At 44.3% G+C, this 19,150-nt stretch overlaps 1 protein-coding gene across 1 annotated transcript in view; it reads right to left on the bottom strand.

The window, feature by feature from the left end:
- Nucleotides 1-19,150, bottom strand: part of LOC120019823 (dipeptidyl aminopeptidase-like protein 6) — a 151,874-nt gene that overhangs the window by 38,236 nt on the left and 94,488 nt on the right. Inside the window, exons 2-3 of the mRNA XM_038963236.1 lie at nt 6,489-6,603; nt 4,487-4,585 (exon numbers count right to left, since the gene is read on the bottom strand). Coding sequence (XP_038819164.1) covers nt 4,487-4,585; nt 6,489-6,603 — 214 coding nt within the window. The remainder of the gene's footprint in view (nt 1-4,486; nt 4,586-6,488; nt 6,604-19,150) is intronic.

Below are 19,150 nucleotides of genomic sequence, written 5' to 3'. Positions count from 1 at the left end.
AAGCCGAAGGCCTCCTAATTGTCCCTAGAATTTCTAAGCAAACAGCTGGAGGCAGGGCTTTCTCCTATAGAGCTCCATTTTTATGGAATGGTCTGCCTACCCATGTGAGAGATGCAGACTCGGTCTCAACCTTTAAGTCTTTATTGAAGATTCATCTCTTCAGTAGGTCCTATGATTGAGTGTAGTCTGGCCCAAGAGTGTGAAGGTGAACGGAAAGGCACTGGAGCAACAAACCGCCCTTGCTGTCTCTGCCTGGTCGGTTCCCCTCTCTCCACTGGGATTCTCTGACTCAAACCCTATTACGGGGGCTGAGTCACTGGCTTACTGGTGCTCTTCCATGCCGTACCTAGGAGGGGTGCGCCACTTGAGTGAGTCACTGACGGGGTCTTCCTACCTGAGTTGAAGCCCCCCTTGGGTTGTGCCGTGGCGGAGATCTTTGTGGGCTATACTCGGCCTTGTCTCAGGATGGTAAGTTGGTGGTTGAAGATATCCCTCTAGTGATGTGGGGGCTGTGCTTTGGCAAAGTGGGTGGAGTTATATCCTGCCTGTTTGGCCCTGTCCGGGGGTATCATCGGATGGGGCCACAGTGTCTCCTGACCCCTCCTGTCTCAGCCTCCAGTATTTATGCTGCAATAGTTTATGTGTCGGGGAGCTAGGGTTAGTCTGTTATATCTGGAGTATTTCTCCTGTCTTATCTGGTGTCCTGTGTGAATTTAAGTATGCTCTTTCTAATTATCTCTTTCTTTCTTTCTCTCTTTCTCTCCGAGGACCTGAGCCCTAGGACTACCTGGCATGATGACTCCTTGCTGTCCCCAGTCCACCTGGCCGTGCTGCTGCTCCAGTTTCAACTGTTCTGCCTGCGGCTATGGAACCCTGACCGGTTCACCGGACGTGCTACCTGTCCCAGACCTGCTGTTTTCAACTCTCTAGAGACAGCAGGAGCGGTAGAGGTGCTGACCTGTTGCACCCTCAACAACTACTGGGATTATTATTATTTGACCCTGCTGGTCACTTATGAACATTTGAACATCTTGGCCATGTTCTGTTTTAATCTCCACCCGGCACAGCCAGAAGAGGACTGGCCACCCCTCATAGCCTGGTTCCTCTCTAAGTTTCTACCTAGGTTTTTGCCTTTCTAGGGAGTTTTTCCGAGCCACCGTGCTTCTACAACTGCATTGCTTGCTGTTTGGGGTTTTAGGCTGGGTTTCTGTACAGCACTTTGAGATATCAGCTGATCTAAGAAGGGCTATATAAATACATTTGATTTGATTTGATCTACAAAATAGCTTCCAATACTCTACTCAGCAAATTGGATGCAGTCTATCACAGTGCCATTCGTTTTGTTACCAAAGCCCCTTATATCACCCAGCACTGCGACCTGTATGCTCTATTCGGCTGGCCCTCGCTACATATTCGTCGCCAGACCCACTGGCTCCAGGTCATCTATAAATCTATGCTAGGTAAAGCTCTGCCTTATCTCAGCTCACTGGTCACAATATCAACACACACCCGTAGCACGCGCTCCAGCAGGTATATCTCACTGGTCATCCCCAAAGCAAACACCTACTTTGGCCTCTTTTCCTTCCAGTTCTCTGCTGCCAGTGACTGGAACGAATTGCAAAAATCGCTGAAGCTGGAGACTTATATTTCCCTCACTAACTTTAAACATCAGCTATCTGAGCAGCTAACCGATCGCTGCAGCTGTACATAGTCCATCTGTAAATAGCCCACCCAATCTAACTACCTCATCCCCATATTGTTTTTATTTACTTTTGCACACCAGTGTCTCTACTTGCACATCATCATCTGCTCATCTATCACTCCAGTGTTAATCTGCTAAATTGTAATTACTTCGCTACTATGGCTTGTTTATTGCCTTACCTCCTCACGCAATTTGCACACACTGTATATAGACTCTCTTTTTTTCTATTGTGTTATTGACTGTACGCTTGTTTATTCCATGTGTAACTCTGTGTTGTTGTTTGTGTCGCACTGCTTTGCTTTATCTTGACCAGGTCACAGTTGTAAATGAGAACTTGTTCTCAACTAGCTTACCTGGTTAAATAAAGGTGAAATAAAAAATAAATTAAAAATTAAAAAATTAAATTATCTTCCGAGATATCCAGATTGAGTAATTATGTTGATATATGTTGCTGTGAAAATGTTCATTTCCAGTGAAGAAGACACGCTATGTTACTGCTGTGTAAGTAGCTAAGTTGTTTATATATCAGTTTGTAAAAGTATGTCGAAAAAAACTGGTTCTTCTTTTGTGCTTTCTGGAGACAATGAAAAAACTAAAATAATTTGAATCTCTAACACTAGAGGGCGATCAGTAGCTTTATTCAATTTTCGTGTGTTTTGCACTTTAACTGGTCAAAGGTAAAACGGCCATATCAGACCAGCCCTACATCTGTTTAATTTGGGCCATACCTGTCCTGTACGTGCTCTGCATACATTATAGCCACAGTACTGTATGGTGCATGACGGCATAAACTGGAAACTTATTATGAAGGATTTACCACAAAATGACATACAGAATCAATGTCTATGGGATTTACTCACCGTGGAGAGACCATGGTGGAGACAGGCACATTCCACAGTTCCATTGGAGTAATTACATGGCTCTGTCTCTCTGTATAACCCTTAATTAAATGTGCTTTCTGAAAGCAAAGTACAACTTTACAAACTTTTCATCCTTATTATTTTCTTTCCACTATTTCTTTCCATTATTTTCTTTCCACTCAAAACCGTAAAAACACTAAAAACATATAGGCAGTGTACTAGAATAAACTTTTTGATACTACTAATGCTTTTCACACTATAACCATATTTGCATAAATCACAATGCATTTCAAAGGCCATAGACCTGAATGGGAAAACTTTGCCACATAACTAGTCTTCAACCGTTTAAGCTGGATACTCCATTGAAACTTTAAAACATGCAGACTGGTCTGGAATGGTGTACTTGTATAGAGCTTTTTTATATCATTTATACTTTTTGAACTATAACCATTTTAAATGTACATAAAAGCTCCATAGGTTTGAATGGGAAGTATTTGAATTCACCACTTATCTTGAACCATTAAAGCTACCAACACCAAAATTACTTTAAAATGCGCAGACTGGCACTGGTACACTATTGTTGCTTGAATTCTTTTTGTTAACCTACATATACTTTTCACACTAACACCATATTTGCATAAATCCAACTGTATTTCAGGTGCCATAGACTTGAACGGAACAAATTCCGGTCGCTACAAGTCTTCAATCGTTTTAGCTACAAAATGGCCTTCAAACTTCCAAACGTGCAGACTGGTTGGTGGGTGTTGAGCAATGTTCGTTCAAATTTATTCGTCAGTAAGCAAATTTCAGGTCTGCTGATCGCAAACTTGAACATTGTGAAAATTCTGTGAAACTTCTGTTTACACTGAGGCTGTACCTGCTTTAAGTTACAGTTTTGAAAGTGGCCAAGTAGGCTACTGTGGCTATTTGATCATAATGTAGGCCTTCCAGACTGGCCTATCATAAAAAACAATGGAGAAAATTCCTCCCACAACATGTTAACATGGAAATAGCTGTTCTATCATTCAGCCTACAGTAGCAGCAAATGTGTGGCCTACATTCCATGAGACTTTTGAAAAAAAACACGCAGGGCTTGATATTAACCTGTTTATCCACTTGTTAATCAGACAAGGAGGTGACTGAAAATGTGTTGTTTGATGCAAGAAACCACTTTACAAAATAAAATGCATTATTGTTCCCATACTATTATTACAGAAAATAAGATAAATTATGCTACCCTCTGCTTACGGTCTACTTAGTTTATTCAAGACCGTCTCAAAATACAACACTGCCTTTTTAAGACAGAAAAAAGCTATTTTCAACTCACTAACTAGCAAAGAACATGATCAAATGTGCTTAGGTGGCTACATGCAGCTTTCGATTTGATCTCAAAACAAGTGGTTCTACTCACAACCACTCATACTGTAAACACAGTCCAGTTCAAAGTGAATGGCACAGATCCATATATGGTAATGGCTATTTGCATGTAGGCTTACTGCAGCTCTGATTGGTTATGGCGCACCAGTCTGTTTAGACATCGGGCCTGAGTCATGCCTGTCAATGCAATAGAATCCTACTCCAATGCACTCTGCCTACAAGAAAATCCCTTGCACAGTTAGCTTTGCCTACTAAGTCTTGCATAATTGTTTTGTTTCGATATGTTGCATTGAAAGTGGCATTGACTCGATCACAATTCCCACAGTTGAGAGAAACGTTGATAGTGTTAACTAAAGGGGAAAACTCTAGAAAGTTGAGTGAAGTTCAATCTCGTGCTTCTCTGCATGGGCTGATATTTCTTCTTCGTGGCAGTCCGAGGGGAGCTGGGCAACCGCGCACAAACGCAGGTTAGAGGGTACATTGGTTCTGAGTGAGGTTCAGTTTCTTGTGGCGGATGAGAGGGCAGGGTGTAACTATAGCAACTCACCGCTGAGCCATGTAGCATCGGGGTCATGCACATGAAGGTCTCCTCCGAAGATGTCCTCGATGGTGACTTTCTTTTTGTTGGCAAGGCTATCATCTGCAACTACCAGTGGAATATATCAAGAAAACAAAACAATGGAAGAAGACATAATTAATAAGTTACAGCAATATGATAATGTTAAGGTTCAATTCTCATTCACATGACTTACCTGTAACTAAAAAAGGGATCTGGCCATCTTTGTTATCTGGTTGCTGTCAGTCAGTCAGTACTCTGACATAGTAATACGTTTACAGTCTTCCTTTGTGACTGGAGCAGCCTTCAGCTGCAAGGAAGTGCATTTTCCATTTCCAAAAAACGTTTATATTTTACTTCTCCTGCAACAAGTTGCCTGAGGGGTCATAAAAACAGACCAGGAAACGTCTGGCAGAGTCTGACTATTACGTGCATTTTCTGTCTCTGGAGATTGTAGGACTTCCAGCAGCAGTTCCCAACTCACAGACACAGCAATTACGGAGAGGTTACAAAGGAGAAATAGACACTTGGCCCAGGGTAACTCTCTATTGATCCACCAGCATCGATTCACTGCAGCCTGGACAGTTTTTCAAGCAGCCATAACTCCCTCTACCCCCAGCTACACAATCCCTTCTGCAGTTGACAGCAAAACTGCAGACCAGACAAGGTAGACAACAGAGGTAAAAGGTTGAGTTATATAGAGATGGTGGTGTGTGTGTGTGTGTGCCTTTCAACCCCATAGGCCCACGGTCTGGGAGCTATACCGTCAGTGCCTTTGCAAGTCTATACATTTACACATTCTCTTCATCTTTGGTAAATGACCATGGAGAGGGATTCATTCCCAACATGTGGAAAATAGCAGCTCTGATGCACTGCCAATTATACAAATGACTAGAGCTATTACTGCATAATAATTTCCATTAAACGACACTGAATGGCGTTATACATTAAATCCCCATTACCTTGCGAGAGGATGACCTCACCTCGTCTCTCTGAAAAACCAATATGCAATCTCCAAGCTGACACATTACCATCACCTTCTCTACTCCTGGCTGTCTATGAAGGAATGGGCTTATGAAATGACCCACTGGGCTGTCTGCTAGTAAGGCCAATTGTAATCCCTCTCAATCTAAGTAGAAGTTTTCATTTGGCGGCCTGACTCCGGTATGAGTATGTCTTGATTTAAAGGGGCAATCTGAAGTTGCTACATCTATTTTGGGACTTATAAATTCATGATATGTACCCGTTGATTCCTGAAGAATAGAACTGATAAATGTCTCGTGAGCTTAGTTCAACTGTCGTACCCCACCAGAACCCAAAATATAAGCTTGTTTAATTACAATGTTTTTAAACTAAGTAAATGTAAACAAACACTGCATAGCCTGAAAACATGGTCAAAACTATCATGTTGATATCATGGATGGTCAGTCCTTGCATAGCTCTGTCTATGAATTTGAGAGTGGATACATTTCTCCAGACCCATCCTGCAGCTTTTTAGCGAAACAGTGTCTGGGAGACGGAATTGTACAACATTTGTTTGGGAAGTGATGCTGTGTTCCGCATTTGATAGTGTGGTGTAATCTAGCTGATTGTAATGGGTGTTTCTAAGTGTGTTTCTATTATAATATAGCTGAATGTGTTTGTGTTATTACAGATTTAAAATCTTAATTTGATCACCCTGTTGCAGGAAAACGTTCCTGTAATGCAGAAAATGATTAACTTGCACTGTATTTTAGGTTTAAAAAGACTTCTGAAGTTTGTCATTTCCACTTTGAAATATCAGACTTTTATTATGAAAAATGTGTCAGCCCCTACAAAATGTCCATTATTTATAATCCACATAATAATTCACATTTCCCGTTGCTGCAGTATTATTTTCCTACTGTAGCAAACTAGCTCAAATTAAGATCCTACATCTGTAGGAATATGGTGTGGTGTTTGGAGTGTTCAGTAGCTGAGTATAAAAGTGTATGCAGCTTTATGTGTTACGTACTTGGGGTGAGCACGATGACAGAGGTGACGATCAGAGACAAGATGATGCAGATGACCAGCAGGGCGATGACTATCCCCTTCCAGTTCCTCTGTGGAGGGGCACTGCCCACCAGCTCCTGCAACACAAACACACACACATTAAAGTTAATAGGGGTCAATTGGGAGAAAAGGAGGGGAGGCTTGTGTTACTACTGCAGTACTCCTGTGATAGGCTCTCAGCCACACAGCTGTTGAAAGAAACTAGTGGGAATCTAAGTGACAGAATAAACTCTGAAGGTGGAAATGACAGGAAAAAACAAGAATATGCTGAAGACAGTTCCTTATGTTAGCATGTACTGCATTGGGAGATCCAGAGAACCTGAGCACATCCCCAAAGTAGGCTTCTGCGACACCTTTACCTTAATACGCCTTTCCTCTCCTACAGGCAAAGCCAAACAGATGCTAGATGGTCTATATATGAAACCCTATTACTCTAAACACGTACAGTCAAATCCAAGTGACATACAAAACCTAACTATACCCCTATGGTGGTGCAGTGGCTGTATCGGTTAACCAATAAGACTGCCAATCGAATGTAGGCTGAGGCAGATCATTCATTCATTCACACCATCTCATTTGCTCATATAAAAAGCCCAGCATGATATTACACATCCTATTCATTGATAGTTGTGGTAAAGCAAAATGGAGATTGGTTCATGAGACAAGTGTGAGTGTCCTATAGGTGAGTCAGACTATCTGTTGGATTGCTACTATATCTATTGGTATCCAAGGCTGATTCTAGCCTAGTTCCAGTTCTGAAATAGCTTTTACCAATTCCTCTGACTATCAAGGCATGACAACAGAGTTGGCTAAAGCACAGATATCACAGAGATCTGGAAATAGGCTAGACGTATTGATGCAGAGAGCCAGTACTCTTGAACCCTGTACAGCGTCTCATCGTTAAGGTCTGTGTCGCTCTGCTCTCCACTGCGCTCTGAGCAGTGGCTGGAGCATAGCGTGTCACTGTGGGCAGATAGAGATCAGGCTTAATTAGGAACATTGCAATCAACAGATCTGGATCAATATGGATCAGTGTTGCTCTGCATCTTTCTGTATGAGGCCATGGTGGTGGTAGTGACTCATGCATGTGTGTGTGTGTGTGTGTGTGTGTGTGTGTGTGTGTGTGTGTGTGTGTGTGTGTGTGTGTGTGTGTGTGTGTGTGTGTGTGTGTGTGTGTGTGTGTTAGGGTTGTCACGGTAGAAGCATCGAGAGACTACGATACCAGATTTACCTTGGCAGAAAAAAAGAACACGAAGCAGACCAAACACTATGGATCGTAAAATATTGTGTGCTATAGCTTGCAAAATATACAAATGTGATTCTGAGTGACACCATAAGGAAGTTTCTTCCAACATTAGGACTGTTTTCATCAAGAAATAAAAAGGCAATTCTGCCATTTGTCAACGTCATATTCAGCATCTCCACCAAACCAGTGTCTACATAAACTGAGCGAAAAAAGAAACGTCCCTTTTTCAGGACGTAAAAACCCAAATAACTCCACAGATCTTCATTGTAAAGGGTTTAACCTTTCACGAGTATCAACCCCGTATCCGGGATCACCCCCCACCCCCCCCACACTGATTAGCATCGCTAGCATAGCTTCACAAGTAAATAGTAGCATCTAAATATCATTAAATCACAAGTCCAAGACACCAGATGAAAGATACAGATCTTGTGAATAAACCCATCATTTCTGTTTTTTAAAATGTTTTACAGGGAAGACACAATATGTAAATCTATTAGCTAACCACGTTAGCAAAATACACCATCTTTCTTTGTCCACCATTTTCTCTCTCCACCACTAGCTATCACCAATTCGGCTAAACTAAGATATTGATAGCAACAAACCAAGAAAAAAACTCATCAGATGACAGTCTGATAACATATTTATGGTATAGGATAGGTGTTGTTAGAAAAAAGTGCATATTTCAGGTAGAAATCACAGTTTACAATTGCACCGACCATCACAAATCGACTAGAATTACTAGATAGAGCAACGTGTATGACCAATTTACTCATCATAAAACATTTCATAAAAATAGACAAAGCATAGCAATGGAAAGACACAGTTCTTGTGATTTCAGACCATATTTCAGATTTTCTAAGCGTTTTTCAGCGAAAACACAATAAATCGATAAGTTAGCATACCACATGTACAAACGTTAGTAGAGCATGAATTCAAGGCAAAGGGAGCTATAACGTTATCATCGCCAAAATATATTAATTTTTTCACTAACCTTCTCAGAATTCTTCCGATGACACTCCTGTAACATCATTTTACAACATACATATACAGTTTGTTCGAAAAGGTGCATATTTAGCCATACAAAACCGTGGTTACACAATAAAAATACTAGGAAATCAAGCCTCAATATGTCTGACGTCATCTATCAGAGTGATCTAGTTTAATTGAAAGCTAATCATATACTTGACTAAAAAATACAGGGTTGACAGGAATCGAAAGACAAATTAGTTCTTAATGCAACCGCTGACTTACATTTTTAAAATTATCCTTACTTTTCAATACAGGGTTCGCCAAGTGACGCGATAACAAACAAAATGGCGAAATATGCGTTTAAAATATTTCGACAGAACAACGATTTATCATATTAAATATTGCTTACTTTGAGCTGTTCTTCCATCAGATTCTTGGGCAATGTATTCTTTCTTGGGTTTAATCTTCTTTTGGTCGAAAGATGTCCTTTGTCCGTCTAAATGCCCGCTAACGTTCGACCGGGACCCCGAAATGTGCCCGGTGCTTCACATAGAAATGCATCAAAATCGCACTAAACGGATATAAATTGCTATAAAACGGTTTAAATTAACTACCTTATGATGTTTCTAAGTCCTATATCGAATTAAATTACAGACGGATACATTTTACGTTGATAACCGAGCCTTTGAAAATGGCATCCGGAGGTGTCTTCCTGCGTAAAGGCGAGCGTCGAAAGGGGGGCTACCCTCACTCCTTGGTCCTTTATAACCTCTGAGAGCTACGCAGAAGGCCCATTCCACTTCTCATTGGTTACTGACATCCAGGGGAAGGCGGGTGCAGTTCGTGTCGTTCCATAGGATATACACAGACTTTTAAAACTGATCTGAAATCAGAGCTTCGCTCTCAGACCTTTCACTGTCTGTCATGGATTTCGCTGTAGAAAGAGTTCTGGGTCACCCACAGACATCATTCCAACTTTGTATGAAACTAGAAAGTGTTTTCTATCCAATAGAATTAATAATATGCATATTGTACGAGCAAGAATTGAGTACTAGGCAGTTTAATTTGGAGACGACAAAATGCTAATTCGGAACAGCACCCCCTGTAGTCGCAAGAAGTTTTTAAACACTGTTTCATATGCTTGTTCAATGAACCATAAACAATTAATGAACCTGCACCTGTGGAACGGTCGTTAAGACACTAACAGCTTACAGATGGTAGGCAATTAAGGTCACAGTTATGAAAACTTAGAACACTAAAGAGGCCTTTCTACTGACTCTGAAAAACACCAAAAGAAACATACCCAGGATCCCTGCTCATCTGCATGAACGTGCCTTAGGCATGCTGCAAGGAGGCATGAGGACTGCAGATGTGGCCAGGGCAATAAATTGCAATGTCCGTACTGTGAGACGCCTAAGACAGCGCTACAGGGAGACAGGATGGACAGCTGATCGTCCTCGCAGTAGCAGACCACGTATAACAACACCTGCACAGGATCAGTACATCCGAACATCACACCTGTGGGACAGGTACAGGATGGCAACAACAACTGCCCGAGTTACACCAGGAACGCACAATCCCTCCATCAGTGCTCAGACTGTCCGCAATAGGCTGAGAGAGGCTGCACTGAGGGCTTGTAGGCCTGTTGTAAGGCAGGTCCTCACCAGACATCACCGGCAACAAAGTCGCCTATGGGCACAAACCCACCGTCGCTGGACCAGACAGGACTGGCAAAAAGTGCTCTTCACTGAGGAGTCGCGGTTTTGTCTCACCAGGGGTGATGGTCAGATTCGCGTTTATTTTCGAAAGAATGAGCATTACACCGAGGCCTGTACTCTGGAGCAGGATCGATTTGGAGGTGGAGGGTCCGTCATTGTCTGGGACGGTGTGTCACAGCATCATTGGACTGAGCTTGTTGTCATTGCAGGCAATCTCAACACTGTGCGTTACAGGGAAGACATCCTCCTCCCTCATGTGGTACCCTTCCTGCAGGCTCATCCTGACATGACCCTCCAGCATGACAATGCCACCAGCCATACTGCTAGTTCTGTGCGTGAGAGGACGTTTCTTTTTTTGCTGAGTTTATGTGAGAACAGCACGTTTCTATGATCTGTGGTTAAAAATGATAAGAAGCAAGGTCCTAAAAAAATGCTTCTCTGTGACATCACAGGGTAGGATTAAAACTGTGATCAGTGTTGGGGAGTAGTGAACTACATGTAGTTCATCTAGTGATTTAATTACATTTTGCAGTAGCTTGGTGGTAGTTGAACTACATTCACATCTTGGTAGTGTTTTCAGTAGTTAGCTACACTACATGGTAAATAAAAGTAATTAACTACTGGAACTACACACTACTTTCTTTGCAAAAATAAAATCAAATATGGATGAAGTAGGCAAGAATTTCCTTTCTTTTTCGGCATCAGACTTGCCTAATTCTCACTTGAAACACTTTTTGTGTGCCTAATTCTTACTTTCTGTGGGCTAAATCACTTCTGTCAACATCTGACTACAGACTGATCTGTTCTTGCAATTTGTCATCTATGACATTTCAGATTAAGATATGATATTTTTTAATGAAGTACACATGTAGTGAAAAATTGTTCTAAGTAACTTTAGGTAAGTAAACAATATTTTTCTTCAGGGTAGCTTTATTGTATCTTAACTTCTTCCAGTGTGAAGTAATTGATAGCTTGGTAAACTATTTTCAGAGTAGCTTCCCCCAACACTGACATTGATTTTCAAACTCTGCAACAAGTTTCTCGCCCTATGGAGGGTATTTTCTTGCTCCCCCGCGTCACTGTGAATGTCATACAATTTGAAAATCACAGTTAAAACATTTTTTTGAACTTTTAATGATGTCATCGGGTAGAACTTTTTAACTTAATATTTCTTTTCTACAAAACGTAGAAATGCGCTATCTCACATATGTTGAAAATGGTATTGTGCTGGAGATAATGAAAATGAGGTTGAAAAGTGGTGGAGTTGCCCTTTAAATCTGCTCCATGTTTTGTTTCCATGCCACGATACTTCTGCGTATCGCGATACTGGTATTGTGGCAACCCTAGTGTGTATGTGTGTTTGCATGTGTGCAACAGCAGCAGTTTCTTATATTATTGTTGCTGCGGAGGCATCTCCCACATATTAAACTGATAGTGAGATAAGGCTGGAGACTGAAATAGAGGAAATTAATCTGCCTGTGTTATCACCTCCTAATGGAAATGCTCCAACTGTGGATTCATCAGGAAATCACTGTCTGCTGCCCTCTGACCTCCGCAAGGAATAAACAAATGAATAGTATGGTCTGCAGATCAAATGTACAGATCAAGGCCCATAGATATCTACAGTACACTGCAAAGGTTCAGGTGAGAATTTATTACAACCAGTCAATCGTCCATTTTGAACACTCAAAGACTTTTGAACACTTTGAAGACAACCTTTGAGAGCCTGGCATCAAGGTTACAGGTGAAGCCAGGTGGACACTACACCACTTTCAAAATCCTAACATCGCTGAGCCTCTCACATTAAACGACTGTCTTTACTGTAGTTTTTTGTCTTGCCAACGTGTGGTGCGCTGTCGCGCACACTAAACGACGTGACACACACTACAAAATTCTTTACTTGGTCGCAAAAACAATTATGTGATTAGATTGTTAACGCAGCTAGAATAAGCTGTGACTCACAGCAGCCTCAAACGTTTTCAGTCAGACATTCACACCTGTCATACAGAGTTCAAATAACATTTTGAATTGAAAAACATTGCTTGGGAACTTCTGAGCTGTAATGATTTGACACTTGCAAATTTGTATACAAATGCATACTAGTACTAGTCATCGCTCCTTCTCGAGAGTCTACACATTCTGGGTGAAGCGAAACAACATCATCATCATTTCACTGTCTTCTTCTCTGGTGAGCTCTCATTGGTTTTTGCTGATCACCGTTCTCAAAACGTGACGTTGCACACTACGAGAGCATTGCATATTTCGTGCCGATCAAATCAAACATGTTTGAAAATATCGGGAAGTCTGGGACTGCTCAAATACGGGATCGGTAGCCCTCAGAGTGCGTCTCTGACTCGCTCACATTAAACAAGCGTCGGTGACGGCCGCTTGCCCCGAGTAGGCAATGACATGGGGATTTTGTGTTCAATATCAAAAACTTGTCTGGGACAAGTTTTTATGTGTAGTGTACACCAGGCTTTAGAGGTGACTGGTAGCCTAGCGTTAAGAGCGTTGGGCCAGTTACTGAAAGGTTGCTAGTTCGAGTCCCTGAGCCAACTTAGTGAACAATCTGTCGATGTGCCCTTGAGCAAGGCACTTAACCATAATTTTTCCTGTAAATCGCTCAGGATAAAAGCATCTGCTAAATGACTCAAATTTAAAATGGTATGGCTCAGTGATAATAGAACCTACAGCAGAAGTAACATCCCACTGGGCACACACTGGTTGAATCAACATTGTATCCACGTCATTTCAATGAAATTACATTAACCAACGTTAAATTGACCTCTGTGGCCGAAGGGATATCCAATTACATTCTATTCTAACCGAGGAGCTGGGAAAGTCTTTGCTCAGCAGAACCATACTAGCCATCTTGATGCCAGTGTGAATATTCAATCTCTCCAGTCTGTAGGCCTTTTCGCCCTTTTGCCTCCTCTCTAGTCTCCTGCTCCCTTCTCCTCCTCTCCAGTCTACTCCTTCACTTTACCTCATCAATATGCTCACAGCAGGGCTGTTCAACATGAGTCCAAGGCGGGCCAGTATGAGCCCTGGAGAAGTAAACAAAATTGGGAATATTTCAGAAACATCCTACACCTTACTTCCTGATGGAAATATGCAGGTGTCTTTATACATGCTGCCAACACTAAATCCCCTTTTAACAAGACAGACTCTTTATCTTCTATATATTTTTCTTCTATTTGTTTGTCTGTATTTCTCAGTTCTTGTAGCAACCTGTGTGTCAGCCAACAGGTCCTCAGTTCACCGTTTCACCAACACCTGCCAGCTGCTGTTGTCATCTGAAACACCTACCTGGTTACTGCTAGCTACTGTCATTACCATCCATATCTCATCCTCTAGCAACAATAGAACAAACACTGCTGTGACAATATGTGAATTTAGGCACACTGCCTCCACACAAAACGTACCAGGTTGTTTGTGTATGTAGCCTGCAGACACATAGTGTCATGTTTTGTCTTTTGATTATCATGTCTTGTCCCTGTGCTTCCCTTCCATTTGTCTCCCTCTGCTGGTCTTAGTAGGTTCTTTCCCTCTCTCTTCCCCTCCCTCTCTTCCTCTCTCGCTCTCTCTCTATCGTTCCGTTCCTGCTCCCAGCTGTTCCTCATTCTCCTAACTACCTCATTTAATCTTTCACACCTGTCCCCTATTTTGCCCTCTGATTAGAGTTCCTATTTCTCCCTCTGTTTTCCGCTTCTGTCCTTGTCGGATCTTTGTTTGATGTTTGCTGTTCCGTGTCCTGGTTCCGCCCTGTCGTGTTTTTGCCTTCATCAGATGCTGCGTGTGAGCAGGTGTCATCTAAGATATATCCAGGAGTACCGTTTTGTTTTAGTTTGGAATAAAGACTCTGTTTTTGTTAAGTCGCTTTTGGGTCCTCATTCATCTGCATAACAGAAAGATCCGACCAGTATGGACCCAGCGACTACGGATTCTCGCAACACTGCCATCGAGATCCAGGGAGCAATGCTCGGCAGACACGAGCAGGAATTGTCTGCTGCTCGTCATGCCGTTGAGACCCTGGCCGCTCAGGTTTCCAACCTCTCAGGACAGTTTCAGAGTCTTCGTCTCGTGCCACCTGTTACTTCCTGGTCTTCCGAGTCTTCGGAACCTAGGGTTAATAACCCACCATGTTACTCTGGGCAACCCACTGAGTGCCGCTCCTTTCTGACCCAGTGTGATATTGTGTTTTCTCTCCAGCCCAACACATACTCACGAGAGAGCTCGGATCGCCTACGTCATATCACTCCTTACTGGTCGGGCTCGGGAGTGGGGCACAGCTATCTGGGAGGCAAGGGCTGAGTGTACTAACGATTATCAGAGCTTTAAAGAGGAGATGATACGGGTTTTTGATCGTTCAGTTTTTGGGAAGGAGGCTTCCAGGGTCCTGGCTTCCCTATGTCAAGGTGATCGATCCATAACGGATTACTCTATAGAGTTTCGCACTCTTGCTGCATCCAGTGACTGGAACGAGCCGGCGTTGCTCGCTCGTTTTCTGGAGGGACTTCACGCTGAGGTTAAGGATGAGATTCTCTCCCGGGAGGTTCCTTCCAGCGTGGACTCTTTGATTGCACTCGCCATCCGCATAGAACGACGGGTAGATCTTCGTCACCGAGCTCGTGGAAGAGAGCTCGCGTTAACGGTGTTTCCCCTCTCCGCATCTCAACCATCTTCTCCCATCAGCTCAGAGACTGAGCCCATGCAGCTGGGAGGTATTCGCATCTCGACTAAGGAGAGGGAACGGAGAATCACCAACCGCCTTTGTCTCTATTGCGGTTCTGCTGGACATTTTGTCATGTCATGTCCAGTAAAAGGCCAGAGCTCATCAGTAAGCGGAGGGCTACTGGTGAGCGCTACTACTCAGGTCTCTCCATCAAGATCCTGTACTACCTTGTCGGTCCATCTACGCTGGACCGGTTCGGCTGCTTCCTGCAGTGCCTTGATAGACTCTGGGGCTGAGGGTTGTTTTATGGACGAAGCATGGGCTCGGAAACATGACATTCCTCTCAGACAGTTAGGGAAGCCCACGCCCATGTTCGCCTTAGATGGTAGTCTTCTCCCCAGTATCAGATGTGAGACACTACCTTTAACCCTCACAGTATCTGGTAACCACAGTGAGACCATTTCCTTTTTGATTTTTCGTTCACCTTTTACACCTGTTGTTTTGGGTCATCCCTGGCTAGTATGTCATAATCCTTCTATTAATTGGTCTAGTAATTCTATCCTATCCTGGAACGTTTCTTGTCATGTGAAGTGTTTAATGTCTGCTATCCCTCCTGTGTCTTCTGTCCCCTCTACTCAGGAGGAACCTGGTGACTTGACAGGAGTGCCGGAGGAATATCATGATCTGCGCACGGTCTTCAGTCGGTCCAGAGCCAGCTCCCTTCCTCCTCACCGGTCGTATGATTGTTGTATTGATCTCCTTCCGGGGACCACTCCCCCTCGGGGTAGACTTTACTCTCTGTCGGCTCCCGAACGTAAGGCTCTCGAGGATTATCTGTCTGTTTCTCTCAACGCCGGTACCGTGGTGCCTTCTTCCTCTCCCGCCGGAGCGGGGTTTTTCTTTGTTAAGAAGAAGGACGGTACTCTGCGCCCCTGTGTGGATTATCGAGGGCTGAATGACATAACGGTTAAGAATCGTTATCCGCTTCCCCTTATGTCGTCAGCCTTCGAGATGCTGCAGGGAGCCAGGTTCTTTACTAAGTTGGACCTTCGTAACGCTTACCATCTCGTACGCATCAGAGAGGGGGACGAGTGGAAAACGGCGTTTAACACTCCGTTAGGGCATTTTGAATACCGGGTTCTGCCGTTCGGTCTCTCTAATGCTCCAGCGGTCTTTCAGGCATTAGTCAATGATGTACTGAGAGACATGCTGAACATCTTTGTTTTCGTTTACCTTGACGATATCCTGATTTTTTTCACCGTCACTCGAGATTCATGTTCAGCACGTTCGACGTGTACTCCAGCGCCTTTTAGAGAATTGTCTCTACGTGAAGGCTGAGAAGTGCGCCTTTCATGTCTCCTCTGTCACTTTTCTTGGTTCTGTTATTTCCGCTGAAGGCATTCAGATGGATCCCGCTAAGGTCCAGGCTGTCAGCGATTGGCCCGTCCCTAAGTCACGTGTCGAGTTGCAGCGCTTTCTCGGTTTCGCTAATTTCTATCGGCGTTTCATTCGTAATTTCGGTCAAGTGGCTGCCCCTCTCACAGCTCTGACTTCTGTCAAGACTTGCTTTAAGTGGTCCGGTTCCGCCCAGGGAGCTTTTGATCTCCTCAAGAAGCGTTTTACATCCGCTCCTATCCTTGTTACTCCTGACGTCACTAAACAATTTATTGTCGAGGTTGACGCTTCAGAGGTGGGCGTGGGAGCCATTCTGTCCCAGCGCTTCCAGTCTGACGATAAGGTTCATCCTTGCGCTTACTTTTCTCATCGCCTGTCGCCATCGGAACGCAACTATGATGTGGGTAACCGCGAACTGCTCGCTATCCGCTTAGCCATAGGCGAATGGCGACAGTGGTTGGAGGGGGCGACCGTTCCTTTTGTCGTTTGGACTGACCATAAGAACCTTGAGTACATCCGTTCTGCCAAACGACTTAATGCACGTCAAGCTCGTTGGGCGTTGTTTTTCGCTCGTTTCGAGTTCGTGATTTCCTATCGCCCGGGGAATAAGAACACCAAGCCTGATGCCTTATCCCGTCTCTTTAGTTCTTCTGTGGTTTCTACCGACCCCGAGGGGATTCTCCCTGAAGGGCGTGTTGTCGGGTTGACTGTCTGGGGAATTGAGAGACAGGTAAAGCAAGCGCTCACTCACACTGCGTCGCCGCGCGCTTGTCCTAGTAACCTTCTGTTTGTTCCTGTCCCTACTCGTCTGGCTGTTCTTCAGTGGGCTCATTCTGCCAAGTTAGCTGGCCACCCCGGTGTTCGGGGTACGCTTGCTTCTATTCGCCAGCGGTTTTGGTGGCCTACTCAGGAGCGGGACACGCGCCGTTTCGTGGCTGCTTGTTCGGACTGCGCGCAGACTAAGTCAGGTAACTCTCCTCCTGCCGGTCGTCTCAGACCGCTTCCCATTCCTTCTCGACCATGGTCTCACATCGCCTTAGACTTTATTACCGGTCTGCCTTCGTCTGCGGGGAAGACTGTGATTCTTACGGTTATCGATAGGTTCTCTAAGGCGGCACATTTCATTTCCCTCGCTAAGCTTCCTTCCGCTAAGGAGACGGCACAAATCATCATTGAGAATGTGTTCAGAATTCATGGCCTCCCGTTAGACGCCGTTTCAGACAGAGGTCCGCAATTCACGTCACAGTTTTGGAGGGAGTTCTGTCGTTTGATCGGTGCTTCCGTCAGTCTCTCTTCCGGGTTTCATCCCCAGTCTAACGGTCAAGCAGAAAGGGCCAATCAGTCGATTGGTCGCATTTTACGCAGCCTTTCGTTTCGAAACCCTGCGTCTTGGGCAGAACAGCTCCCCTGGGCTGAGTACGCTCACAACTCGCTTCCTTCGTCTGCTACAGGGCTATCTCCGTTTCAGAGTAGTCTTGGTTACCAGCCTCCTCTGTTCTCGTCCCAGCTCGCCGAGTCCAGCGTTCCCTCCGCTCAGGCTTTTGTCCAACGTTGTGAGCGCACTTGGAGGAGGGTCAGGTCTGCACTTTGCCGTTACAGGGCGCAGACTGTGAGAGCCGCCAATAAACGTAGGATTAAGAGTCCTAGGTATTGTCGCGGTCAGAGAGTGTGGCTTTCCACTCGTAACCTTCCCCTTACGACAGCTTCTCGCAAGTTGACTCCGCGGTTCATTGGTCCGTTCCGTGTCTCTCAGGTCGTCAATCCTGTCGCTGTGCGACTGCTTCTTCCGCGACATCTTCGTCGCGTCCACCCTGTCTTCCATGTCTCTTGTGTCAAGCCTTTTCTTCGCGCTCCCGTTCGTCTTCCCTCCCCCCCTCCCGTCCTTGTCGAGGGCGCACCTATTTACAAGGTACGGAAGATCATGGACATGCGTTCTCGGGGACGTGGTCACCAGTACTTAGTGGATTGGGAGGGTTACGGTCCTGAGGAGAGGAGTTGGGTTCCATCTCGGGACGTGCTGGACCGTTCGTTGATTAATGATTTCCTCCGTTGCCGCCAGGGTTCCTCCTCGAGTGCGCCAGGAGGCGCTCGGTGAGTGGGGGGGTACTGTCATGTTTTGTCTTTTGATTATCATGTCTTGTCCCTGTGCTTCCCTTCCATTTGTCTCCCTCTGCTGGTCTTAGTAGGTTCTTTCCCTCTCTCTTCCCCTCCCTCTCTTCCTCTCTCGCTCTCTCTCTATCGTTCCGTTCCTGCTCCCAGCTGTTCCTCATTCTCCTAACTACCTCATTTAATCTTTCACACCTGTCCCCTATTTTGCCCTCTGATTAGAGTTCCTATTTCTCCCTCTGTTTTCCGCTTCTGTCCTTGTCGGATCTTTGTTTGATGTTTGCTGTTCCGTGTCCTGGTTCCGCCCTGTCGTGTTTTTGCCTTCATCAGATGCTGCGTGTGAGCAGGTGTCATCTAAGATATATCCAGGAGTACCGTTTTGTTTTAGTTTGGAATAAAGACTCTGTTTTTGTTAAGTCGCTTTTGGGTCCTCATTCATCTGCATAACACATAGTACCTGTCCTGAATACAAATTATGTGTTGCGTGTTCATACTCCTTTAATGCACTGAAAGAG

The sequence above is a fragment of the Salvelinus namaycush genome, chromosome 25 (genome assembly GCF_016432855.1).
Source record: "Salvelinus namaycush isolate Seneca chromosome 25, SaNama_1.0, whole genome shotgun sequence".
NCBI lineage: Eukaryota > Metazoa > Chordata > Actinopteri > Salmoniformes > Salmonidae > Salvelinus > Salvelinus namaycush.
The sequence above is the reverse complement of the archived record's forward strand: the minus strand, read 5'-3'. Positions and strand labels throughout refer to the sequence as shown.